Raw genomic sequence first — 27,083 nt, forward strand, 5'->3', positions numbered from 1 at the left:
AAGGTTTCCCCTTTGAATTTTTTTCCCAGTTTGCCGACGCCATTTTTGTTCGAGACAGGATGACAGGAGGACGGAGCAGACGCGAAGCTCATTTATGAAATAGGCTGGATGACAAAATAAATTCTGTTTTCAATGGTATGGCCACAGAGGTGCTGGAACCACCGACGCAGCTGAGTTAAACGGGTGTTTGTTGTGCGCCTTCAAAGAAACTGTAAGGATTTTAAAGGAAGTTTACAGGATGTTCTGTTCGTTTTTCTATGGCGTAGCTAAGCACCCGTCTTTTTAAAAAAGACAGTATTTTTCTTTTTGCCTTTGGAGAGGGGCCTTCCGATTAAAGAAATATTCAGTTTTCGTCGTTTTATTTTAAATAAAAGCAAAACAGATGTGTAATGCAAGAAAACGTTGAAGAAGGAGTAACAACGACCACCAGACATTTTTCGGATGTTTGCTGGCGATTGTCAAGAAGTGAATTTGTAGCTAACGTTAGCTAGTTAGCTGGCTGTCTATATGGCCAGTTAGCTGAACAACTGTTTAAGAAGACGGAAAACAAGATTTACATTTTCTCCTGGAAGGTCACGCACCGAAGGATAACATTCAACCATGACAAGTAATATTCCAGCGGATATGGTAAGAATGCAGTCAGCCGTTTGTTTAAATACAAATTGAACATGTTCGATAATATGACTATCGATCTAGGATAAATGATGCGACTTATTCTGCAACCAATGTCACTGATGTTTCAGACTGCGGTCAGGTTTTATTTGGTCTATGATCTCGCTAACTACTGCAGAAGGCAGCTAACGTCGGCTAAGTTATATCCATTGGCATTGCATCGAAGCGGCGCGTTGACGATGCTCTTTAATTTTCCTTGTTAGGACATATAATCTGACAGCTAATGTTGACCAAGTGAAAAACAAAGGGCAATATTTTAACAAAGTGGACCACACTACGCAAATATAGTATCCCCATTCAAGATCTCCTATCGTTTTAATTAATTAATAAATTGCCCATTGCCATTTGCTTGCATTTTTACCATAATTTGTTTCTGACACTTCCCAGCGTGCTATTAAGCATGACGTTTTGCCGTTTTTAGTCACAGGAATTGTAACCACGTCGCCTTTATTGTGGCTAATTAAATGCAAGAAAGGTATTTGGTGACTTCCTGTGGGGGATCGATGAGAAGAACGGATAGAGCATCCATCTGACCAGTCGTGCCCGTGTAGTTGAAAATGAACTAGCCTGCTCTTGCTGCTTGAGCTACAAGTAGCTGAATGATAGACTACCTTAAGATAGTTCTCCTAGGACTGGGTCCTACATATCTGTGTGCATAGTCAATTTTGAGGTGTGCTCTGTATTGACGCCGATATTCACAAGTGTCAACTGCCAAGTAATTGCGATGCCATTTAGTCAGTGGCTGTTTAGTCCATACTAAATTTAAATGGAAAGTTGTACTGTTAATTAGCAAACAAGTAGCCTATGTGATGAATCACAAAGTTTGTGCTGAGAGTGAACTGGAAAGCTTTCCAGATTGTTCATTGATTTTAATCCTTGTGAATGATCAATTCTAGTTCATTACGATGTAACGATGCCTCTTCAATAGGTGCGTTATACTGGATGTAGGCTATTAATAAAACGTTTTCTGATCCGGTTTGTATTTTTCTTACATTTGTTTGTTTGTTTGTTTTTTACATTAGACAAGATTTTAAGCGTTATTTTGTAACTATGACCTTATTGTGTAATTATAACATTTTCTACGACTTTATATTTTAGCCATTTTGCAGACAAACTTATCCAGATTGACTTACACTGCTTTACATTATTTTACAATAATCCGTTATACAGCTGGATATTTACTAAAGCATTTGGGGTTAACTACCTTGCTCAAGGGTACAATGGCAGTACGCCATCTGGGAATTGAATGTACAAGCCCAGTTCCCTAACTGCTATACTGCTCTTTCAATTTAAGAGAGACAAAACTACAACTTTGCTTTTGCATTTCTGTAAAATGCCTGGGGTGGGGGTAATCTAGGATCACTCTTATCACTTATATCCTTCCACTTTGTTCCTGTGGCACTTTCATGTTACAGATGTACCTACTGTACCACATTCATGTTACATGTAGACTACGTCCGTCCAGCACCAATAATGCACTTGTATAGTTATCTTGATGTTGTAGCTTGTTGTCATGCCTCTTAGTTTGACTTAACATTACTGTGACCTAGCTTATGCTTACCGTGTGAACTGGAATGTGTTCATCATGGCTATGAATAACTGTTACATAATGAGTATTATTGTGCCTTATCGGACCTGTCTTTTGTAGTTGTTCCAATGACCTTCGGTTATGCACTTATTGTGTGTCGCTTTGGATAAAAGCGTCTGCCAAATAAATGTAATGTAAAATCTGGTATATAAGAGTAATAAATAGAATTCTAACCATTTGAATAATGTGCTAAATTATCTAAATATGTATTTAAAAAGCTACTGTGTAAACATATGGGAGCAATTCAGCTACCACATAGTCTACACACAGCCTACACTTGACACCTTCATAAACATGTCCTTGTGTTTCACCTGTCTTAAGGTTTCCAAGGAATGATGGAGCTTAGTGACTCACCATCAACCACGCAAACAGATTTTCCTTCTTGTTCGCTTGGCAAACAACTTTGCCTGTTGGACAATGCCTTTTCAACACTGCAACAATTACCACGGGGGTGTGGGTAGTTTGGCTCAGAATCAAACTGCGGTTCTGTTCAAGAATCAGTATAATGCCCATTGTCCAGTACCAGCCAGGAATGTAGGTTGTTCATCAAGCCATTTAAAAAAAAAAAAAAAAAAAAAAAACAGATTTAGTAAAAAAACAGATAAAAGTTTTTTGGTAGTTCTTTCTGTTTGCATACTGCCATTTAGAAAATGCATCCCTTGCTGCACAGCTAACCAAACATTTTTAATTCGGTTTCATTGTAAGTTTGATACTGAGGGTGTTTGCATGCATGACATTTTGGTGTCTGCTATTTAGGTTACAAATTGCAATGGCATAAAACAATTGCATTTGTAAAAATCGTCCTTTTGCTATGACCTAATGATGCACACCACATAGGCTAGCATATAGCATGTCTGTATTATGATATTATGCTGTCTGTACTCGTTATCCCTCTGTAAATCAAACTGCCACTTGAACTAAAATAAATAGTCATTAACTACTAGCTGTGGGAGTCAGTTTCTTCCCTCCTCATTGGTAGAACACACGAATAATGTCCATCCAAGCTGATGTTTAGTGGCTGAGGAGAAATGATTCAAGCAGGACGGAATTAAATAAATGAGCAAACTGCGGCCCGCTACATCCTGTGAGCTTTAAATACCCGGAGAGGACCTGCTTTGCATACGTGATTGAAATGTCCTGTCCTTGATGAGCAGACTTCCCATAAGAGGTTTTGTCTGCCCTGTGATTTGCAAGTCAGCCATAACCGCTGTAGTAATTGCGCTGGACGGCAGTAACTGAATCCTATAATAATTGATTGCAGCTACAGAGCGCCGTTGGCGTACCCTGATTTTGCAGAAGTCGGAGCGTGCGAAATGCGATCGCCTTTTCGAACCCTTATCTGCAGAACCGCGAAGCGTGTGATTAATCAGGCTTGAACGCTGAAGTGTGGCAAGAGTGTGGCGAATACTGCAAGGCCAGTATTAATCGTCATATACTGCCATTATCTGTGGTGATCTGTCGAAGTTGGGTTTGTGTAGAGAGCACACAGGTTGTTTAGAAAATGGTGTCAGGGTGCTGTGGAAAACGGTGTGTCTGGGGACGGAGTATGAAATTGCTGACATATCCGCAGCTGCAGGAGCACTTGCACCACAGGGCGTTTTGCAGAATTCAAATCGAACTTGGTGAAGATGAGAATTCAATTCCCAGTCCTCCAAACACCCCCCCCCCCCACCCCACCGCACCCACCCACCCATCCTCAAGGGGGTTTACAGCAACAAACTACAGCCAGATGGATACATTTGAAGTTCAGTTATTTCAGTAAACACGTTTATTGTAATAACCACCTTTAAAAAAAAAAAAAAAAAAGAATTTCACAAACAGTAGGTTCCAGCTCTTGCTTTTTTTTCGTTTAGCATGTGTGTGTGTGTGTCCCCAGAAGAGCGGCACAGAGGTGAGGGAGAGAGAGAGAGGAATCTGGGGCTCAGCCCGCTAGTGGGTGGTCCCAGAACAGCTGGAGAATGACGAGGTGGGGCGGTGGGGGAGACTCGCCTGTCCCGACACACAAGAACGCTGTAAAACGAGAGCGCCTCATTGTAAAAATAAGATGATTTATACATACGTTTGTAGAACATCTTCTATATCACTATCAAAGCAGTGACTGTGGGAAAGGGCACAGATATATAGATGAAGGAGATCTTTATGTTCCATGCAAAGAGTGACCCCTTTGATCTTTTCCCCGCTAGTTAAACAAGTAAGTGTGTATTCCAATGGAAAAAGCTTCTTAGCTGCAAGCGCTCTCATTTGTTTACTGTGGATATTGTGTAAGGGTGCACTGTATGGGTATGTAAGTGCATTTCTTGTTTCACCTTAGTATCTTTGACAGGCACCAGTTTGATAGGCCTATAACCTTCACTGTGAAGTGTATTCACTGGTTAACACACAGAGGGACATGCAGCCCTATGGGTTCGTAGCCCAGTTTCTTTTCAAGCATGATTTTATTGAATGTTATGTTCTGTTCATTGTGTAATATACATCGATTGCAGTGAAAATGATTGTAATTTCAGTGTTGGTGGCCATTTCCTGTCATATATAATAACACCTCCCTTCCTTTGTCTGTGTCTAAAATCCCAATGCTGAGAGAGCAAACGCGACAAAGCCTGAACATGTTTTTCCTCATAAGAACATCACTTGCTTTTCTCCTCAGTCCTTTCAATCAGACATGAAAAAAAAAACTACACAAGAAAGCAATTTAGCCTTTTTTTTCCTCATTTAGTTCCATTCGCCTCACAGGTGGCCCAAAAACCTAGTTCTGGCTTAAGAAATAGTCCCCCCCCCCCCCCCATCTTTCCCTGTAGGTTCTGATCTGTCATACTGGAGTGCGGTGCCAAATGAGGCCCTTAAAAAATGGTTGAAATGGTGAAGGAGTCCTTCAGAGGGGAAGAGAAGGACCAGAGAACAACTTAGAGAGAGAGAGACTGAGAGAGAGATGAAGAAAGAGACAAGGGGGGGGGGGGGGCTAGGTATTTTGAGGGGTTTTGAAGGTACTGCATTGCACACTCCCTAAAGTACCCCTAATAACCTCCCATTTAATTGGGAGGTGGATACTGTGCAGATTTTTGGTATTGCAGTTTTGCTTGTGCTTATGCAACCTTCATAATCTCTCACACTCCGATTCCTTTGCCTAGTGTGCAACATTCTCCCTACATTAGCGTTTCGTGCAATCAGTTGTTTATGTTTATGTTGTTTAAGTTCTTGCATTTTTAGTGGTAATGTGAAGTGTAGATGTGTGTGTCACACTGTTCTTTTCCTCGGTAATGTCTCCTATATCCTATATCACCAGTCCTTGACAATAAACCCTGCACCCGTCTGTCAGCAGGACAAAAAAAAATGCACAGGATGACTTGGTGCAATGCTGTCGTGTGTTTTAGAGGAGTGACACGACTCTTCTGTGAGATGCTTGATAGCATTTATCATCAGTAAGATCTGGATCCTCCCTGGAAGACCTCATCCTTTGGAGTGCCTGACAGTGTTAAGTCAGGTGAAAAGGATTCATGAAGCCTCCTAATGGGGAAGAAAAAAAAAAACATGCATTTGACCTGCTGTCATTGTTGTATTAATTATTACCACTTTTATGTATGTGACGTAATGCAATATATATTGTAAAATTGGGGCTTTACTGTGTGTCCGTGTGTGCATATGTATGGGTGGTTCTGTTATCTAATTGTTTAAGGTTTGTAGGTATTTCCTTAGCCAGTTGTTGAATGGGCTAGACTAGTTTTCGGTTTGAATCTCCCTGTGAGTGTAAACCTTAAGCTAATGATTTAAAAACATTATTTTTTTATTGACAACTGCCACACACAAACCATCATACACCGGGAGGAATCCCAGAACGTTGGGCTTTGGGGTTGCTTCTTGAATAAACCACTGTGACGTTTCATAAATCAGACGTGTCTGTAGAAACATCTGTCAAGCATTTTACCTTCAGTTCAAAGAATTGATTGCATTAATGTTCGGGCTGAATGTCCTGACCATCTGGGACATTCACAGGCGACCGGCCAATAGCATTACTCATCTAAATGGCGACTTCTCTAAATAGGATAAGCCACCATTGATACACCATGGATAGTGTAGAGGAGCAGTGTTATCTGATCCACTTTTGTGGAGGCATGCCCTCCTCTAGATCACAGCGCTTCCTGTAATATTGCTTCGCAAATCTGTTCAATTTCAGCGCACCAAATCCTTGTTAACACTTACGGGGGGGGGGGGGGGGTGGCGGTGGCCTATTCACCAGGGATCTTCTCCAACATGTGTTTAAGTTTGGTGGTGGGGGGGGGGGGGGCCTTGGGTATATGAGAGACTGTTGGCAGATCTCCTTTGTTTTGAAATGGGACTGAGCTCGCTGCGAGGCGGAGCTGCCCTTAATCCTCCTTGCGGAGGCCGTCGGAGGGAGCGCAGCGCGCGACGTGCACCGAACAGATGGGGCAGACTTAATAAATGCTCTAAAAAGAGCTGTGCTTTCTAATGGTGCTGTGGGAGAGAGAGAGCGTGAGAGAGAGAGAGAGAGAGAGAGCAGAGTGCTCTTTGTGTTCACGCTGTCATGCACACATTTGTCATGCACTGCATGATGTCCACCGCCACCTAAAACTAGCACTGTCAAACCCCCGGAGAGGCTGCACTGAACGCCTGCACTGAACGCCTGCACTGAACGCCTGCGCTGAACGCCTGCGCTGAACACCAGGGCGGGCTGGTGTGTGTAACCACCGGCGCTGTCTTTCCTTTGTGCAGAAGGTCGTCGTAGGTCGCCTAATTCCTCAGAAAAACACGGCTCACGCTGCAGGTAAATTAAAAACAGTCGTTATACTTGATGTGGCCTGTATGTAAAAATAGATGACAGTTCCGCGCCCCCCTCCCCCTCCCCCACCCCCCCAGCTGAAATATTGCAACTAGAGTGTGAGAGTTCAAAGGGCTCTGTTCGTTTAATGCTTGTGAGTGTATCCTGTTAAATACAAGGTCAGAGTTCATTTGATTCAAAATGAAAAAGGGGAGAAAACAACGGTACAGCTAGAAATAATTCTCATTTACATATTTCTTTTCATATTTCTACTGGTGTATGTAATTGAAATCAATAACATTTATCCACAGGAACATTTATATTCAATTCATTGCTTCATGTAGCTCCGTTGCCCTTTTGCAGAGGCATAATGATTTGAGATCCGTTTTTAGTTCTGCAGAAAACGGCTAGACTGTGTGCCAAGGGAGTATCTCTGTCTGTTTCCCCTGTCCCCCAAAATAAACTCCTGGTGTTTACTGGGGAAAAGGCAGGAGCCGAAATCCCCCTTTTCTGTTCTGAGAGTTTGAAGATTGTAAACGGTGAACAGCGTGTCTCGTGGGGGAAAACTAACTCACCCGGACAGTGAAAAATAACGCTCTTTGTCATGGGTAATAAGAAGCCGTCTACGGTTTCCCTTGGTTTTAATGGGTAGCGCAGTGTCACAGGCTGCAGTCTGTTGCGTAGGCATCCAAGCTTGTAAGCTTGTCAGCGTAACAAACGCATCCGAGGCAGGGCACTTCTGCATAACCCTTTATCAAGCTATTTCGTTTAGGGGAGCTGTCATTTTAAACTCGGCTTTAAATGGCGGTATATAAAAAAAAATCCCCGCCACTGGCACTGATTTAATGTTGGGCAAACACCTTCCTCGTTCGCTACGTTTGTTGTGCCTGCATTTTCTCGCCTGGAGCTGGATTAATGTTCAGCAGCTCAGTCAGCAGCTCAACTTGTACGCTTCTCAGAGTTCAACTCGCATGGCCCCTGAATTGGTTTTTGTGAGTTATGAAATTGTGTTCCTCATAAACAGAAAGCAATTTGTAATTTCCTGTTGACTGCGGCTGCTTCCCCATAATAACCCTGTCCTTTCAAAGGCCGTGAGACTGGTGCACCAAGGTCCATGAAGGTCAGGCATTCGTTGACCTCGATACAGTGCTGATGGCATTTATATCGTATTGTATAATTTAAAGCTTGATTTAAATTGAGTGCTTTTTAGTGCTTAGATGAATGATTAAATAAATATCGGCCAGAATAAATAGATCATGTAAGAAAGGAGCTCAAAGTGTTGGCCAGCGTGTTATTGCAGAGTGAGTAATTCCTGCAGGTTGCACTGTTGTAAGAAGAGGCGGTTATAGCTTGGGGGTCAGAGTTAGAGTGCATGTTCACAGTGCAGACTCAGAGGACGGTGGGTTAAGGGAGTGTTTGTGAACATGTCCGTTGCTGTCTGCCCCCCCCCCCCCCCTTAATGGCCAAGTGTTCCAGGACACAGCGAGTCAGCGAGTGAGTGCGTGAAGCGAGAGAGCGAATTAAATTTAGGCCTAATCGTTTGTTTGATTTGTATTTGATACTCAACACGAGTATTCATTTATGTATTTTTTGGTTTTTGCAATTTGCTGAACGTTGAAGCCAGCCCTGATAACTACTGATGTGATCATCATGGCTGTGTGTGTGTGGATGTGGGACCTTTCTCCCCTCTCCCGCCCTCTGCCTCACGCTCCCCCGCCTCCTTTGGGGGGGGGAGGGGGGGGGAAATCCCTTACGGCTCCCTTGCGTCTCCTTTATGCTCCCCTTGCGCCTCCCCCCTGCGCCTCCCTTGCGGCGTCCCTCAGGCCTCCTTTACCGCTCCGCCGGGGCCGCCCCGGGGGAGGTGAAGGTGCTGAGATCCAGCTTTTTTTTTTAAAGCCCTTTGGAGCTCCGGTGGTTCCCGTGGCGACGTGTGCGGCAGAGGAAACCGCGGCGTTGGCTTATTAATCAGGAGCGCGCGACGTCTCCCAGCAGGCTCCACCGCGACAGACCCTTCTGCTCATTTGTGAAGGCCCTGCCTCCCCCCCCCTACCCCCCCACGAACCCCCATCCCCTCTCCCTTTATAGCCTGTTAGGCTCTAGTCAGACACTGTGCTATACATAGTTCCTCCTCCCTTTTTTTTAACTGTAATTATTTTTTTGTGTGCCAAGTACAGTACAGTCACTGTAGGGAAAGGCATTAATTGATTTGGAAAAGGAAAATATATTTTCCCTTTTTAATGAGGTCTGGCTAAATAATGTGGAGAACTGTTTGAATTATTAAAACGCTGGTGCTTTAATGATCCCAAGACATGTGCGGCCATGTTTATTTTACCCCAGACAGTCCCGCTGTCCATTTTAAATGTAAAACGGGATGCAGTGCAGCTCGCAAAAAGTCCAGCAATTCAACTCCAGCCAGAAACTTAAAGTTGAGCACAGGGACTTGAAATGGCTTGACCCTTTTCATATTGTCAAAACAAAAATAGAAAAAAAATGAAAAAAACGGTTTTCTGGAAAAGAACATCTTTACCAGTCCGATGCAGGAGTTGTGTTTCCTAGCAGCTGCTTCTAACAGAATTTATATATGAAAGTGTTTCGTCTGATTGGTGTCCTCCTGTTTACGGAGGGTGTTTGAACTGGCACCAGTGGCAGGAATATTAATACGGGAGTCTATGTGAGGAGTTGAGCCCCATGCAGCGAGCTCGTAAAGCTTCTTTTACAGCCGTAAGGTAACGTTTCAGGGAGAAGGAATGTTCTGAGCCAGCACTGCGGTCGCTACTGTAGATAAGATGTGAACAGTGGCCTTTGGCATGTTGTCACAGTGAACCCTTTCCCTTGATCAGTGTCAATATTTATCTGCTGAAGCACGGAACAGTACATTTTCCAATTGCAGAATTATTCGCAGGACGGTGTGTTATTTGATACGTGAAGAATGGTTCTAACGTGGTAATAAGTCTTAAAAAAATCAATAGGAGGAAATGTTTAAATACCTATGTCACATAAGTATTTGGTTAAAAAAAAAAAAAAAAGGCACCATGCAAAAGTAGAAGGGAAACAAAGTGAAGCCTTCAGGCCTGCAGTGCAGCCCCTCTCTGCCCCTGTCCCCACAGCTGTGCACCACTGCCCGTAAAACCTGTCACATGACTCAGGCTCCCCATCCCGGCCCTTTCATCAGGGGCCGCGGGCACTCGGGGGGGTCAAAGGCTCATGAAAGGCGCTTCTTCTTCTTCATCAAAGGGAGGCCCCCCTGAAATTATGCAATTATTCTGTCTTTTCACATAAAGAGTGTGCGAGCGCCCGAACGACTCCGGGATGAGCCGTGTTTACGTGGTCATTACGCCCGAGCCTCCCCTGTAATCTCCAGATCAATCGGGCTGTCCGTGCTCTCGCAGTTACGTCCGGGGGGGAGATTAGCGAGCGGCGAGCCCAGCCGGGCTGCGGTGTTTTACTCGGACGGGACGGGACGGGGGGGGGTCGGACGGGGGGGGGGCGGGGGGGAGTCGCCCTGTCGGCCCTTCGCCGCCTGTCCTTCGTATCCTCTGTTATCTGCTGGGTGTTTTATGGGAATCGAATGTCGCTCTTGCTTCGACCGCCTCAGGACGTTGCTGTGCATTATGAGAGGCTCGCTTTCACATTGAGAAAAAAAAAAAATAGAAATGAACATAAAACGGCTCGCGTATTTGAAACGACAAACCTTTTGTGGTTTAAACGATGTTTAGAGAACGTTTGCTCCGGGGCGTCAACTAGTTGTATCTTCTCTTTTAGTTTAGCACAAGTATCTGTGGCCAGATGGCTTTAGAGCTCACTCAGATGCCAGAATGTGTGGAACATCAAGCCTGTGGATGGGGTGGGCTTAGGCTATCGGCTAAGGTTTTTTTTGGGGGGGGGGAGAGTTGGGGTCCTCAACACAGACATCCACCTGTTTTGCAGGATTCCTCCTTACGACTTGCACAGTCTGTTATTTATAATGGCTCCCCCCCCCCCCCCCACACTAAAAAGATACAGCAAGGTCTCAGGCCAGATTTAGCCAATGCATTTAGGCCAGTCTGAGTCTGTTTGAGCCGATACTTGTCAAAGTTTGAAAGGAAGCAATTCGTGTTCTAGCAACTGTTTCCAGGCAACTATGTCCTGTTGCTCTTTTCTGCTTAAAAAAAAATCTTTGTTTCCCTCCAAAATCTCTGTGTAGAACGAGCATCCTTTCATCCCCTGAATGCCTTGAAACGAAGTCGTGCCCTTGTGGAAATCGGCCGCTTCATTGAGGACAGTGGCTCTTAGGAGGGGATATACACGCGCGGCTCAAAAAACTCATTAACTTGGGAACGTGATGCACCCAGTATTGCGGGAGTGTGACGCACGTCGCAATTCCCAGATTTCGAGGCTCGCATTGTTCTATTAGGCACGGCTCCACGGAAATAATTGGCTTCCCTCGACTTGGGGTTTGAGGGACGCTGTGTCCTCACCAAGCGGCGTGCGAGACTGAGTCAGGTAGGCTCAGTGTAGGCTATTCCTGTGGCCCGTGGATGAAGGGTCGGTGGTGGTGGCGTTTCTAGTCAGAAGTCTCTGAGCATAGCCTCTCTCTGCTTATGAAGACACGCTTGTGGTTCACAAACACAAAATGGTGTTTGTTGCAATTCTGCAGATGCAGTAGACTTTTTTTTTCCCCCCTGTATCTCAAATTGACATGGCAAAGAACACGCACCACTACTGATTGTGGTGTCTACGACTCCTTACTCTCTACGGGACCCGTATCCACGTGGTTCTGTCGGGGCTCTGCGTAGGAACGTAACGTAGTTCCTCGGTTGCTTTGGGCGAACGACATGCGCAGTGAACCAGCAACCTCGGCTAACCCGAAGACACGAGGTTATTAAACGAATGCGATGACGCGCAGTCGCCCATTGATCTGTGGCGTCCCGCTGCATCTGGGTATCGCGGTGCTGGGAGGACAGGCTGGAGGATCGGGGGGAGGTGGGCTGGCTCGATGCTGGCGGAGGCATTTCCCGTAAGCGCGTGTGTTTCAGTTAGCGGCTCTCTCTGCAGGCAGATCCGACAGAGGCCCGTTTCTGCGCTGCGTCTCGGGGGCGGTGGGGCTTTCACTGAGACGGAGATGAGCTTGGAGTGACGATGCAGAGTTTCTTACTTTTCTGAATACAGTGTCTGTCATTCTCCTGTCGTTCTTTTTTTAATAAATTGTCTTTTTATTTTGGGTGCTTTTTGCACATGTAGGTTCTGTTGGATAAACAGTATGAATGTTCTTTGGATTCAAATAATAACGAAGAATATTTAGCGAACGTTTGGGGGGGAGGTTATAAGAGCTGTCACCCACACCGTGTTTTGTCTTCAAATGGCTCTCTCTATGAGAAAGTCAGCTGTGCTAAAGTTTTTGCAATTTTCAGGTTGTAGGTTAATAGTAAATGGTAAATGGACTGCATTTATATAGCGCTTTTATCCAAAGCGCTTTACAATTGATGCCTCTCATTCGCCAGAGCAGTTAGGGGTTAGGTGTCTTGCTCAAGGACACTTCGACACGCCCAGGGTGGGTTTTGAACCGCAACCCTCGACTGCCAGACAATCGTCTTACTCCTGAGCTATGTGCCCTTTTATGTGGGAAGCCATTAAATAGTAGATGTTCTCTGGATTTTAAACAACATCCAATAAACTAGCCTCTCTCATGGGAGTTTCTGAGTTGTTGCTTTGCAGTAATTTAAGGACAGACTCTTTACACAAAGCAAAACAAAATAGTTTTCTGTGGGTTCTGTAGGGAGCACAGACATTAAGAAAATGCTTAGCCTGTTTTTTGGTGTGTGTCATTTTCCATGTAGGCTATATGTAATTAGCCCGGATTAAATGCTGTTCACTGCTCCTGGAGGAGAATTGGTGCCCACAGCAGTTCTGGGAAATGAAGTTGTTAGCTCTTCTTCCACAGATGCTGTTTGATTTCGTCAATTAGCTGTGCGATGAGCTGTGCGAAACTTTGTTTGGTTTTAGACTGGTTAAAATCAGCGTTTGCTTTTTCCATGTTGAATTAAAATTCCCGAGGTGCAAATGCTCCGCTCAGAATCCTTTATTTCATGCATTATGTATGTTTTTCTTCCTGATTGCCAGTCCGCTACCTGGAGCGAGCCTTTATTCCTTTGAGAATAGCGAATAACAAATCCCCCAAAAAATAGACTGAAAGTAGCCATGTTCACGCTGTTGAATGTCCTCCCACAGCCAGGCATGATGCTGCTAGGGCCTGTTTCAGGCCACGCCCAGACAGTCAACAAATATCCTTCAACTATTTCAGCAGTGAGCAATGTCATCTTTAAACATTCTTGTACTGTCAAAAGGTATTCCCTAGCATAAACATTCCTTGCCATTTCTGTCTTTGACTGCGTGAAATCAGGTTTTGGAAACCGTATCCAAGGCGGCTCATCCGTATTTGGGGGGTAACGGCAAGGGTCGCTCTGAGCGCGGCGGTAACGGTCGTCATGCAGCCCCAATTTCCATAGTAACTTGGATTTTTCTCTTGGAGGAGTGTAAAATCACCGTGTTCCACTTCCTGCTTGTGTTGACTCGTAAACGGGTGTGTGTGGTGTGAAAATGCGTCTCATCTCACCGTTTTTTTTTTGGTGCTGAGGGTGAACCCTGCTTAGGCTGCCTTCCGATCTCTCCCTGTGCTGTGTGTGTGAAACCAGAGGCCAGAAACACCGGCTCAAACAAGTTGAGGAGTTGGGTCAGGGGGAGAAGAGAGAGAAAAAAAAAATAATAAATTGTCCATCGAAAGCGGCGACGTGACCAGGAAGCAAATCCGACCGGTCGCCCGGCCTGCGATTCAGCGAGTCCGCAGGGTGACCTCTGACCTCAGCGGAGACCCGCCGTCCTCTCTGAGCACGCTCTTATCTGGAGTCCGCAGCGACTCGCGGCGCACTCTGTGACAGCCTGTGGCGTGTAGGGCAGCAGGGCCCTGTGCTTTGAAGCTGGAGATCTTGCCCTTGATGAGTCTGACGTGAAGCGGTGCTTGAGATTAGCGAAGGTGGCGCTCTCTGTACAGCGAATGCCAGCCTTGTGGAGCCTAGTCTTTTCTGAAGGACAATCAGCTGAGACCTTAACTGAACTGCCGCAGTGTCAACAGTGTTATATTTATTAAATGTTCAAATAAATTTGATGAAGGGTGGACTTGTTTTTTTGGGCAGTGCCTCCCATTATGAGCTTGGTTTCAAGAGGAGTGGTTCGTAGTCTTGCCTGCTGATTGGGTAAAAGTATTAGGCTTGGGGACGGAGGTGTGCACAGGGGTGTGTTGCAAGCCCGTCCTACACAGTTATTTAATAAATGTTTCTGCCACTATGTCCCAAATCACATTAAAATGCTTGCTTTATTGTGCCCAGTGATTTCATTTCCCGTTCTCAATTTCTGCTCAGAAATATTGCTCAGTGTTTCTCCCTCCATTGCCTTCCTTCACTGATACCAGTGCTGATTCTTTTATTTTTCTTTTGGAAGGAATGATCAATTGTTCATTTCTGAAGTGTGAGCGAAAGGGTGAAATTGGCAGTAATGGCCAACACAGTGTGAGTTTTTAAAAAAACCCAGTGAACGGTAATCATCTGATTTTACTGAAATGATTGGTAACCTAGAAATTTTACGCAGCTAGCTAGCTAATCGTTGGCGAGAGTGGCACTATTGATATTTGGGCTAACCTTTTCCTATTTCGGCTGAGGTGTGTTGCTGCACGAAAAACAGCATTTTGCAGTGGTTTCTTAGTGTGCCCAATACAGTAGGCCTGTTGATAAATAAAGTGGATGTGCATTAATGGCACTTGGAGCTTGTCACTTTAGTCCACTTCTCTAGGTGTGTTCTGTCAGCCACCGGATCATCCTTTATTTCTGTTCTTCTTACTAGCGCTTGGGTTTTTTTTTTAGATTTTTATCTTTTGGTGATGGGCTCAGCTCTGTGGGTCCATTTTGGTAAAAATAAAAGCAAAGGCCCAGCAGAAGAAGCGAGGACAGAGTCGTTGCTCTCGTGGATCAGAGTGCGTCGTCTCCTGTGTGAAGTTGCCTTGATTGCTCTGTCAGTGTGGTGACAGCGGGCCTGTGGAGGGATGACGGTTTGGGAGAGGGTGTGTGCGTGTGGTGTGCTGTGTGGTGTGGTGTGTGTGTGGTGTGGTGTGTGTGGTGTGGTGTGCGTGTGCTGTTTGTGTTGGGATTGTCCTCGTGTGTGCTGCTGTGTGGAGACGATGGGGAGATTCCCCCGGTGCTGGATGCTGTTAGAGAGAGGGAGGGGAGATGGTAGAGAGGAGAGGAGGGAGGGAGGAGACGAGAGAGAGAGGAGAGGAGAGGGAGGCAGAACGTATGAGAGGGGGCTGATGATAAACTGAGCAGAAGGGACGAATTAGAGTTACAGCGGTGGAGTAGCCGACCGTAAGCTGAGGAAAGACAGAATGAGCGTAAGATGGTGTGTGTCTTGCGATGGTGTGTGTGTGTGTGTGTGTGTGTGTGTGTGTGTGTGTGTGTGTATGTGTGTGTGTGTGTGGCCATTGTGGAAACTCTTACACAGTGGATACTTTGGATGTTGACTGGTATTTGTGTATTCCTGTAACCTAGCCTAGGAGCACAGATTGAATAGCCGTGTAGGAAGTGATGCACATATGGGTTATAGGAGGTGATGCAGGAGGTTCGCTTTTGCAGTTGTCAAGTAGCGTTTGGGTGTCAAGAGTGTATATCTGCAAGGGAGTGAATCCAAGTCTGCAGGAATGTTCGAATATCGCCGGAACAGTTAACAGAAAAGAAGAGTGATGTTACCATAGTTACCATAGAATATTCTGGCAGTTTGTTGTCCTTATGCTTAAATATATTCTTAAATGTCCCATATGCAATAGCAACTTAAAACACTCTGCAATAGCTGTGATTCGACCGGGATTAGGTAGTTGAATCAGGTTTTGTAGTGCTGGGATAAAAAAAATAAAAAACACCTGCCCCCACACCAGCCCTTTTCAGATAAGACTGGACACCCTTGATCTTAATTCTTTCTCAGTTTTATACTGTGAACCAGCCCACGCCTTCAGCAATCTCCTCTCCTGTGAGCAGATAAACTTTTAGCATTTAGAGGTAAAAAGCAGCTTACTCGACAATCCTTTTGAGTTGATCGCTATTGATTCATTTTTATTTGGCCTGTTCTCACTTCTGTCTCTCGGTCTCCTTCCTCTCCTGGTAGCTGCTGCTGTTTGTACGTGTCGGGGTAGCCTACACAAAATCAAAACTCCCAAGATCTGGAATCTCAAGATGGGCATTTGTTCTCCCCAGTGAAGTGCCGTGTGCCTGGTTCTGGTTTCTAGTTAAACCGCTTTCCCCCCCAGGCAGTTTCGTAGTGCAGAAGGGGGGGGGGTCACTCGTTTAATCTGGAAGTGTGGTCCTGAGGGCCGTGCTGCACGTGTGCTGAAGTGTTACTACAGGCTGCTGGTCAGGTGCTTTTCCTGCTGAGACATCTCACACAGAGGACTGCTGGGGAGAACGTCTGCGCTCACAGGGAAGGATCACTGCTGGGCCTACAGTACGCGATCTTTCATGTAATTACACGTTTTGTATATCATTAAAAAAAAGGCCAGGCCACCCATGAAGTCTCATTAAGTCATACTGGAAACTTCACTTTTTGATTTATCGACTGAAAAAAATTTTTCAGGTTAAAAAACAAACAAAAGATCACATAGTGGAGTAAATATAACTGTTGACTGGCAATTACTCCACCGTAAGTGTATTCTTACCGGCTGTAATTTCTGCATTTTCCAGGCTTGTCGTGTTAGAGAGAAACGCCGCAAATTGATGCTGTTGGATTACCACGGTAACTGCTCCTTGTCTTTATACGGCCGGTCGGTTTGGTCAAGTGCAGTACGCTAACGCTAACGCTAACGAATAACGGGAGGCTACATCGAGGCGCTTCTGTTTTAAATGTGGCCACTGATCTGCGATTAAAAACTCAATACGCTTGCAGCACTGTTTTCTGAGTGTGTTGCTGACTGAACTTGCGTGTGATTCGGGGCTCGTCTGGGTATCGGCCCAGCGGTTGGGAACCGCTGGCAGAGCGCCGCTTAGCTTTGCGCACAGTATTAGCGCTACGCGGTCCTGCGCACCGCGAAACGTGCTACCGGCCGCCTGGGAGCGAAACGCTTTGTTTCGCCATGGTTACCACGGGCCACAGAGAAGTCCGCTCGACCGTGTTACTGTGTTGGCTCCGAGCTGCTCAAAAGGTTTCCTGAACTTCCACAGGCACTCCTGACCCCTGATTCCTTCCAGTAGCTTTAGAGGTCAGTTGCCCTTTTCAGTGCATTTGTGCACGTGGAAGATGTGCTTGAAGGCGGCTGAAGGCTGGAAACTCACAGACTAAATCAGTGGCCCCCAATCCTCTCCACTCCTACCCCCCCAGCCACATCCAGGTACATCCATGTGTTCCACCTCTAGCACACCTGATAGGCTTGATAAGTTGTATCAGGTGGAACACATGAAATACTTGCATCTGGCTGGGGGTACCCAAGTAGAGGTTAGGGCACCTCTGGTCTAACTAATTACTCTGGGGCTACGACATATGTACGCATTTCGTAGAGGGTGGGGGGGCGGGTGACTAAAGAGTTAACTGCACTTGGAATCCAAGACCCAGGAAGCAGCTGTTTTACTTCATTTCAATTAAAATTCAGTAGCACTGCATTTCATTGCAATTTTAATGTTCTGTTTAATCAAGTGAGTGTGAAAACAAAGATCAAATCAGCGGCAAAGTGCTTTATGTGTGCGCCTAATTTGATGGGCCAAATGTACTTTAGCGTGCATAATAATTAATGTGCTTTGTGCTTCAAGTACTGCTGTTGAACATCAGCGGCGTCGTTATGAAGTCAAAAGCATTCTCCTGCTCATGTTCCTTCCTGTGTTATTCGAAGTGCACTTTCAAGTTTTCCCATGGCCCCTAGCTGCGTGATTACACACACGTTCCAGCCAGATGCTAAATTTCAGTTTTAATTTTGTTTGCACTCACAAGTGCTACATTCAGAAAAGCAAGGTGTCCCACTCCCCCACTCACACCCTCCTCTTACACACACACATGCACAAACACCCTCCCGCATACATATACACACACACGCACACTCTACACACACCTCCTATTGCATTGCCATGGCGGCTCCTGGTTTATTTAGGTTGTGAAATGTAAGGAATTCCCATGGTTGGTATTGAAACAATGTGTGATGGAGGAGATGGTGAGGAACAGAGAGAGGACTGCCACAGGTGAGAGGTGAGGTGCCACAGGTGAGAGGTGAGAGGGTGGAGATCCAGCACCAGGGAGGCCCTGGAACAGCCTACGCTGCCCTACATGCCCTGTCTCTCTGGAGTCAGGGTGGTGTCTTGCCCTACTTCCTTGTCCCTGTTGTGACTTCTTGGCCTCCTTATGGCATGGGGCAGCTGGGCAGACTGTAAAGCAGACCATCTAGTTCTGCTTTGCTTTTCTGTTTATTTAATGAGTCATTGTAATTACGCAGTCCTGTGTGTGTGTGTGTGCATGTGTGCATGCATGCGTGTGTGTGTCTTGTGTGTCGTGTGAGTGTGTTGCAGACAGCTTCCTGGGTGCTGAGTACCGAATTGAATCCTCAGTGTGTCAGTGCTGGCTGGCCATATCATCGCCCAGAGAGGGAGGGTTTCAGTAAACTGGGGTTCCCCCATGTCCCTGTGCAACAGCTCCCCCCTGTGGTCATTTGGGTACCTGCAGTCACTAGCTGTAAGGAGGCGGGCCTTCAGAGCACAGACTGCACGGCTCTGGTGGAGCGTTACAGCACGCTCTGTGCCGAACGGCCCAGACGAGGCTTCAGGCTGGGAAGAAGCGGGGAAGGACAGGGATTTGGCTCAGAGAGGGAAGGACAGGGATTCGGCTCAGAGAGGGAAGGACAGGGATTCGGCTCAGAGAGGGAAGGACAGGGATTCAGCTCAGAGAGGGAAGGACAGGGATTTGGCTCAGAGAGGGAAGGACAGGGATTCAGCTCAGAGAGGGAAGGACAGGGATTCAGCTCAGAGAGGGAAGGACAGGGATTCAGCTCAGAGAGGGAAGGACAGGGATTCAGCTCAGAGAGGGAAGGACAGGGATTCGGCTCAGAGAGGGAAGGACAGGGATTCAGCTCAGAGAGGGAAGGACAGGGATTCAGCTCAGAGAGGGAAGGACAGTGAGCGGGCTCGCTCGTCCCAGAGCTGTTTCTGAGACCGCGGTGCTTCTCATTTGTGCCGAACGGCGTGAAGCCCTTGACTACGTGTTTATGAGTCGGCTGAACGGGTGCGCTGCAGCTTTCTGGCTCTGTAGGAAAGCGGTGCTGCTTTGAGCTCTGTAGCTGCAGGGCGCTCACACCAGTGACCTGGTCCTGCCTCGTCCCAAACCGTACACCCCTCTGACATCCTGCGTGAGTCAGCAGTGGGACCCCCTCTGAATGTACGTCACCGCTTGGGCTTTGAACTTTTGTGAATCGGAATGTACTGAAACATTGATGATAAAAATAAGTGAGTGGATGGCGATGAGAGCTCTTTCCGGTTATAGTAGGTGCACTTAAGTCTGTTCTCTGTGCCTGAAGTGCACTGTAATCATGTTCTCAAATCAGCCCCCCGAGGCCTGCTCTCTCCTACTGCAGTTGACGTAGATCCTTACGGATATCCAAAATGGATTCAAAAATGCTCTCTCTTCTCTTGATTAAGGAGACCGGTTGAGATTGTCCTGTGTGTACGTGTGTGCGTGTGAGAGAGTGGATTTTTGAATTCTCATTTATTTTAACTACGTGGCTGAATGTGAGATCTTGGCTGGTGACTCTGGTGACAGCAGTGATGGTAAAGGCGGTGTGCGATTGACAGGAAAGGGGCTTGTGATTGGTCCGTCTCATGTCTTTGGCCTCGGGTTTCTGAATGACGGCTCTTACCCTGGCCCCGCTCTCTGCTCTGTGCCTTACAGATAAACCTGAGGCTCATCTTGGTGAGCGGGAAGACGAAAGAGTTCCTCTTCTCTCCCAACGACTCCGCCGCCGATATCGCCAAGCACGTCTACGACAACTGGCCAATGGGTGAGTCCGCCTGAGGATCTTCCGCTTCGCGCTCGCCTCTTCCTGATGTGTGCCAAACTCGACACGTTATGTAAGGTATAAAAACTACAAAAATGGTTGCTACGTTCTTTATTTAAATTTAAGGACAAGTGATACAGCTGGGTTATCTGTTGCCTGCAAGTGAGCTGCTCACTGGAGAAAAAATAAATAAAAAATATGAAATTTTTTCATATTTTTTTATGAAAATAATATTATGAAATGAAAGAAATTGTGTATTTGTTAACAGTTGTGTGTGTACTGGTGGGGAAATGGCCACCTGTGCAGAGGCTGGTGATGCTCATGGTGCTGAATCACAGTGTAGTCAGCTCTGGTTCCTCAGTGCTCAGATTTAGCTGTGAAAAAGCTGGACTAACGCTCAGATGCCAAATAAAATTCCTCCGCTTTGCTCCTGTGCGAGCTGTCCTCCTGTATGTGTTCACCAGTCGGCCTTGGGTTGGGGTTCAGTGCCTCATTTTTCCCCCCCGCTTCTCATGACTGTGTGAATATGCTCAATTACGAGCATCACCATGGGTACTGTAGAATCACATTAGTGTCCCTGCCTTCTGTCAAGATGCCTGTGTGTGTGTGTGTGTGTGTGACGGTGTGTGTTGGACTGTGTGTGTGAGACGGTGTGTGTGATGGTGTGTGTGACAGTGTGTGTGTGTGTGATGGTGTGTGTGACAGTGCGTGTGTGTGTGATGGTGTGTGTGACGGTGTGTGTTAATCTCCCCCCAGACTGTGTGTGATGTGTGTGTGACGGTCTGTGTGTGTGATGGTGCATGTGTGTAACGGCGTGTGTTGGACTGTGTGTGTGATGGTGTGTGTGACAGTGCATGTGTGTGTGATGGTGTGTGTGACGGTGTGTTAATCTCCCCCCAGACTGTGTGTGACAGTGTGTGTTAATCTCTCCCCCAGACTGGGACGAGGAGCAGGTCAGCAGTCCCTGCATCCTGAGGCTCATCTACCAAGGGCGGTTTCTGCATGGCAACGTGACGCTAGGAGGTGTGTCCTTCTCCCGGCTCCTCCTTTCAGGCCGGCCGGCAGCTAACGGCTCGGTTCCAGAAGGTTCTAGGATGAAGTTTTGCTCTGTGTGAACAGCCATGTTTTTCAGAGGTCACCCGAAGGCTGCTGCACTCTCTGAGTTAAACAGCACACAGCCACTCAACAGATTCATAACTTCTTTATGGAAACATTACATTTTTATCTGTTGTTTTCATCTCAGTCTGTACTTATTTCTTATTTATTTAAGTTACTTGTTTCTTGCCTGCTCTTGCAGTTTTGACTTACTTTAATTTGTGTCGGGCCTGTAGTTCAGTTTTAAGCTTTGGGCTTCACTAACACACCCAGATCAATGATCCTGGTCCGAGCAATGGTACTGTCCCGCCTGGACTGCTGCAACTCTCTTCTGGCTGGCCTTCTGGCATCTGCCATCAGACCCCTGCAACTCATCCAGAATGCTGCAGCTCGTCTGGTCTTCAACCTCCCCAGACACTCCCACGTCACCCCCCTGCTCACTACCCTCCACTGGCTGCCTGTTATGGCTCGCATCAAATTCAAAACATTGGTCCTAGCGTACCAGGCTAAGCCCCAGCTCAAGCCAAAGGGATCAGCCCCAGCACACCTCCATAAGATCTTCAAACCCGTCATGCCAGCCAGACCCCCTCTGTTCTGCTACGTCAGGACGCCTGGCACCTCCCCCTCTTCGCGCTTGCGCTTCCCGGTCACGTCTCCTGTCTGTTCTGGCTCCACGACGGTGGAATGACCTCCTGTGGAGGTCAGAACAGCTGAGACCCTGATCACCTTCAAACGACGACTGAAGACTCACCTCTTCAGGTTGCACCTCTCCCCACCCCTCCTTACCCCCCTGTAGTCTCTAATTGACTGTGCAAGCTTAGGTATGTAGCTAGGTAAGCTGTTTATTTTAGTTATTGCACCGGTGCTTACTTGTTTAATTATTGCCTGTATTATTTGCATAGACTGCTGCTTTTTGTGTTCATCAGATTAACCTACAGGGTCCAAGTTAAACTACGCGGTCGCTCCCTGCACTTGGAACTGTACTTCCCTCTAGGGTTTTCAACACACTTGTCCCTGGTTACGGTTATACACTTTGTTGTACGTCGCTCTGGATAAGAGCGTCTGCCAAATGCCTGTAATGTAGTGTAATGTAATGTAATGACCCTCGTTGGACTGAAATCAAAAACAGCACCATTTCCACTCCAAGCACAACCTCCAATGTGCTTTACAGAGAGACCGCAATTATAAAGCACCTCAGAGTAGCAGTGCTGATCTGTCATCCTCCTAATCTCATCCATTACGAGCTACACAGCAGGCTGATCGTAGATCAGCACCCCTTCTCTCAGTGCCTGTATAAATATGGGCTCAGCTCTTTCAGCAGATATTCCACAGCACGGATAAGTGTAGGGGAAGAGAAGGGTCATTTAATGTGCAGGACAACGCAAACAGGAAACACAGTGAAATTGTGTTGCTTAATAAGAGGTAAAGTCGCAGTGAGCGGTTCTTCTGGTAATGGAGAGCGGCTCCATGCCCTCTCTCCAGCAGACCCGGAGCTGTTCCCCCCGGCCTCATAAAGCACGCACCGACGGAAACGTTCATGCTTGTTTTTAATTGGTGGAGGCTACCCATGTGCCCGGTCATGTGACACCCTGGAACACAGTGGAATCTGTCACTTAGGGGCCTCGCTCTGGAGCTGTGATTCCTGAATTAGAATTCAGAATGGGAGTTTCCGATTAACCCCTTTTGGAATGTTTTTTTCAAGTCAGTGTTCCGTTTCAGTTGAGAACATTCTAAATCACGTATTAGCGATCTCGCACCTTTGTGGAGCAGGTGACAATGAGGAATTATTCACACGCGCTGAAGTCATAAGGAAGATCCAGGGGTGCCTGTGCTGCTTGCACATGTGCATCATGCTCACCTTCAAGCCCGTTGTGGCATGGCGCTGTCTGAAATAGGGGCGAAGGTCAGGAAAACAACACGCCGGCGGACGGCTCTGCCTCGTTGAAAACCTGCGCTGCTGGTCATAAATCAGAGCAGCAGGGACCCTTAGCTGTGGCTACAGGCTCCTCCGGGCAGAGAGAGAGAGAGAGAGATCTGCTCTGCCTCTTCAGTCTGAATGTTCTCCAAAGGACATCCAGTAGCATGGTGCGCTACCAAGCGGCGTAATAAGTCCATGCAGGGCTGCTGCGGGCTGGGGGCAGCGTTTTTGGACTGCTTTTTGCAGGTGATTATGGTGCCTGGCTGTGTTAAGTGAACACCCCCCCCTCCCCCCACACGCAAACATGAAATCTGAGTTTGGAGTGCAGTCACACGGATTAACAGGGACAATCTGAAGTTGTTCAAACACTTTGCACCACTTTTTTCCAAAGCATTGTTTTTCTTTCAGTGAAGTGTGGAGATGCTGGTAGGCTGACATTAAGCTGGTTCTTTGGAGCAGTTGAATTGATGAACAATTCTCAATAATGCTGTGGAAATATTGGTGGATATAAACATATACAGCTTACCCCCTCACTTATTTGCAGGAGAGGTTTCTCCACTCCACTTTGGTCCTATTATGGTGTTTATTGCCTTGTAAAAGAAGTCCATGTGTCCTGTTTCCAGCCTTGAAGCTTCCCCTTGGCAAGACTACAGTGATGCACTTAGTTGCCAGAGAGACATTGCCGGAGCCAAATTCCCAAGGTAACACTGTTCATTTTATCTGGTCCTGTTTCATATGGGCCTGCCCTTATTGCAGGAATCAGAGCAGAGTGTTGGGCTGTTTCATATGGGCCTGTGCTTATTACAGGAATCAGAGCAGAGTGTTGGGCTGTTTCATATGGGCCTGCCCTTATTACAGGAATCAGAGCAGAGTGTTGGGCTGTTTCATATGGGCCTGTGCTTATTACGGGAATCAGAGCAGAGTGTTGGGCTGTTTCATATGGGCCTGCCCTTATTACAGGAATCAGAGCAGAGTGTTGGGCTGTTTCATATGGGCCTGTGCTTATTACAGGAATCAGAGCAGAGTGTTGGGCTGTTTCATACGGGCCTGCCCTTATTACAGGAATCAGAGCAGAGTGTTGGGCTGTTCCATACGGGCCTGCCCTTATTACAGGAATCAGAGCAGAGTGTTGGGCTGTTTCATATGGGCCTGCGCTTATTACAGGAATCAGAGCAGAGGGTTGGGCTGTTTCATACGGGCCTGCCCTTATTACAGGAATCAGAGCAGTGTTGGGCTGTTTCATACGGGCCTGCGCTTATTACAGGAATCAGAGCAGAGTGTTGGGCTGTTTCATATGGGCCTGCCCTTATTACAGGAATCAGAGCAGAGTGTTGGGCTGTTTCATACGGGCCTGCCCTTATTACAGGAATCAGAGCAGAGTGTTGGGCTGTTTCATATGGGCCTGCGCTTATTACAGGAATCAGAGCAGAGTGTTGGGCTGTTAGCCTGAATGTCAGTGTCGAGACGACGCACTTAAACGCTCAGTCTCTAATGTTTTTGTGTACGCGAACGTCCTGACTAGTTTACTGTCCATATACATACATTTTGTGACGTTTGTGGAAAATAAAGAAGCTGTATAGTGGTGTGGGTGTGTGTGCACTGTATTTGTGTGTGCATGTGTGTTGGAGCGTGCATGGGTGCATGTGCGTGTCTGGGTTTCACACACTGCAAATGCGTGCATTGAACTTGTGTGTGCATGTGTGTTGGAGCGTGCACGTGCATGGGTGCACATGTGCGTATGGGTGCATGGGTGTGTCTGGGTTTCACACACTGTACAAACGGGTGCATTGTGTGTGTGGCGCACGTGTGCATGTGTGCGTCTGCATGTGCGGTGAGTGTGCGCGCTGCTGCAGGCGGTGTCGTAAGCTGACCTCTGCTCCTGCGTTCTCTTTGCCCCACAGGTCAGAGGAATCGTGAGAAGACCGGAGAGAGTAACTGCTGTGTGATCCTGTGAACGCGCCCCGTTTCCTGTGCCCGTGGTGTAATATAGTCTTTGTCTTTCATGCTGCTGAAACAGACGTTTAACCTTGCTTTGAGGACCAGTAGAGGCAGTTTGTTCATAAGAAACCAGATTAAAAAAAAAAAAAAAAGGAAATGTCGCTCGGAACTGGATCATCATATTTTTACGTGTTTCAAACCTCAGTACCTGACGTCCTTCCTTTTAACCTGGAATTTAGGAATCGCGTCGACCCTGGTAGAGCAGTCAGTTTGCACACGAAAAGGGCAGTATTTTTGCTTATTGCACAGGGTAATGATGTGACAGTTGCTCTTAAATCTCCATGAATAGGAAAGCGTATGTTTGTCTAGCTCCATTGAAGAGGCTTATACCTGGTCATTTTAGTAATCCTATAGTTTGTTTGGGAGGGGTTTGGGTCTTCCATGCAGGTTCAAGATGGCGTATGAGGATGAGGTGGGGTTTAGTTGGGGATGAAACGGAAATGTTTAGCATTTTACCGCGTTCTTCTTCCCCTGTCCTTTCACCAACACAATGCAGACCGCGTGAAGCTGTAGCATATCTTGTAACCACTCAAGCTACACATCATCCATCGTTTTTATGATTACTCACGTTTAGCATTGTAAGACTAATCAGTAATGTGCCTATAGTCTGAATGCAATCAGTGATGAGTTTACTTTTTAAAAATTTTCCCTTCAAAAAATAAAATTCTGTCAGTGCGGTCCAGAAGTGCAGATGATGGACACATTCCCCAGTAATAGCAGGGTGCATTTCCTGGCCTTAGATTTTATTATATCGCCAAGACTTCATCGCAAACCCAAAGCTGATATTCACAGCATTTATCCCATTGCGTTTGTGACTGTGTTTTGACAGTCATTGTGCGTCATGTGACCCTTAATTACCCAGTGTTGTGTCCAGCTGTGCGGAGTGGTTGTAATTACACCTTCAGAAAAAGAAACGGATATTATATTTTCTTTTCCCTTTGAACATAGTATAGCTCATTTTAGTGCCTGCAGTCCAAGTCTGAGGGTAAATTAAAATCACATTTCTTAAAAAAAAAAAAAAAAGAATGAAATATTTTCTTTGCTTAATCAATTTGCACGACATTGAAGCATGAGCTGTTTCATCTTAACCTGTACATTTTTTAATGAAATATTTTTCAGATGAGAATGGTGTTCCAACCTATGGACACACATGTGTAGAATATATATGTTTAATATGAATCTTATATGCAGTAGTACATACATCCATGACAGAAGATATTACTGAAATATATTGGTGTTTAGTGTAGGTTGGTCTCTATACAATAGATAGCTTATTAGGGGTTGAAACATGATGACATCGTCTTGTACCTGAAATGGCACACCCTAACAGATAACTCAAGTTGCTGTAATAAGTATGTTTCCCTCTCTGACCTTATCTCCCCTATCTTTAAACTGCTTATACAGTAATTTAATGCAATCACTTATTATGTGGTTATTGCTTTAATAAAAATGCAGCATAAGGCAGTTCTAGGTCTTTAAGAATATTGTTCATATTGATCAAGATTCAGAGCAGTTTTCAAACTGATTGTATATAGCATTGCTTTTTTTTTTCTTCCAAAAAAAAAAAATCTGTTAAAGTAAATAAATAATATTGAAGTGTATCCCTGTGTTTGTGGTGTTTTTATGGGATTCTGTGTGCTTCATTTGAGTGAAGTGAAGCCCTTATTACCTGGGTACAAAAAGAGTCTCTGAAGATACTGGTGTCAGATTTCTGTTTTGAATTAGAAGAGAATCCACACTGTTCTTCCTCCAAAGTTATGATGATAAAATGTCCTTGAACAAAACAGGAAATGCATGTTCACAGTAGCTTGCCATGTGAGTTTGGGTGCTATATGCAGTGTGTCCAAATCATCTGCAGTAATTTAATAGATTCAGTTTTCCTCCGCTTCCAGCCATCAGGAATACTTTAATATCCCTTTATGCTGCAATCTATTGAGCCTTTCCACACCATTAAATTGAGTTTTCAAAGAAATATTTTCATCAATGTTCAAGACAAAATTGC

At 46.0% G+C, this 27,083-nt stretch overlaps 1 protein-coding gene across 1 annotated transcript; it reads left to right on the plus strand.

Annotated features, from left to right (window-relative positions):
* Positions 1-26,682, plus strand: LOC135236131 (ubiquitin-like protein 3). Its single transcript, XM_064302334.1, has 5 exons — positions 1-627; positions 19,965-20,073; positions 21,007-21,093; positions 23,707-23,784; positions 24,985-26,682. Exons 1-5 carry the CDS (start codon positions 601-603, stop codon positions 25,035-25,037), a joined length of 354 nt encoding a protein of 117 aa, XP_064158404.1. The 5' UTR covers positions 1-600; the 3' UTR covers positions 25,038-26,682.
* Positions 26,683-27,083: the final 401 nt, after the last annotated feature.

This window comes from Anguilla rostrata, chromosome 12 (assembly GCF_018555375.3).
Source record: "Anguilla rostrata isolate EN2019 chromosome 12, ASM1855537v3, whole genome shotgun sequence".
NCBI lineage: Eukaryota > Metazoa > Chordata > Actinopteri > Anguilliformes > Anguillidae > Anguilla > Anguilla rostrata.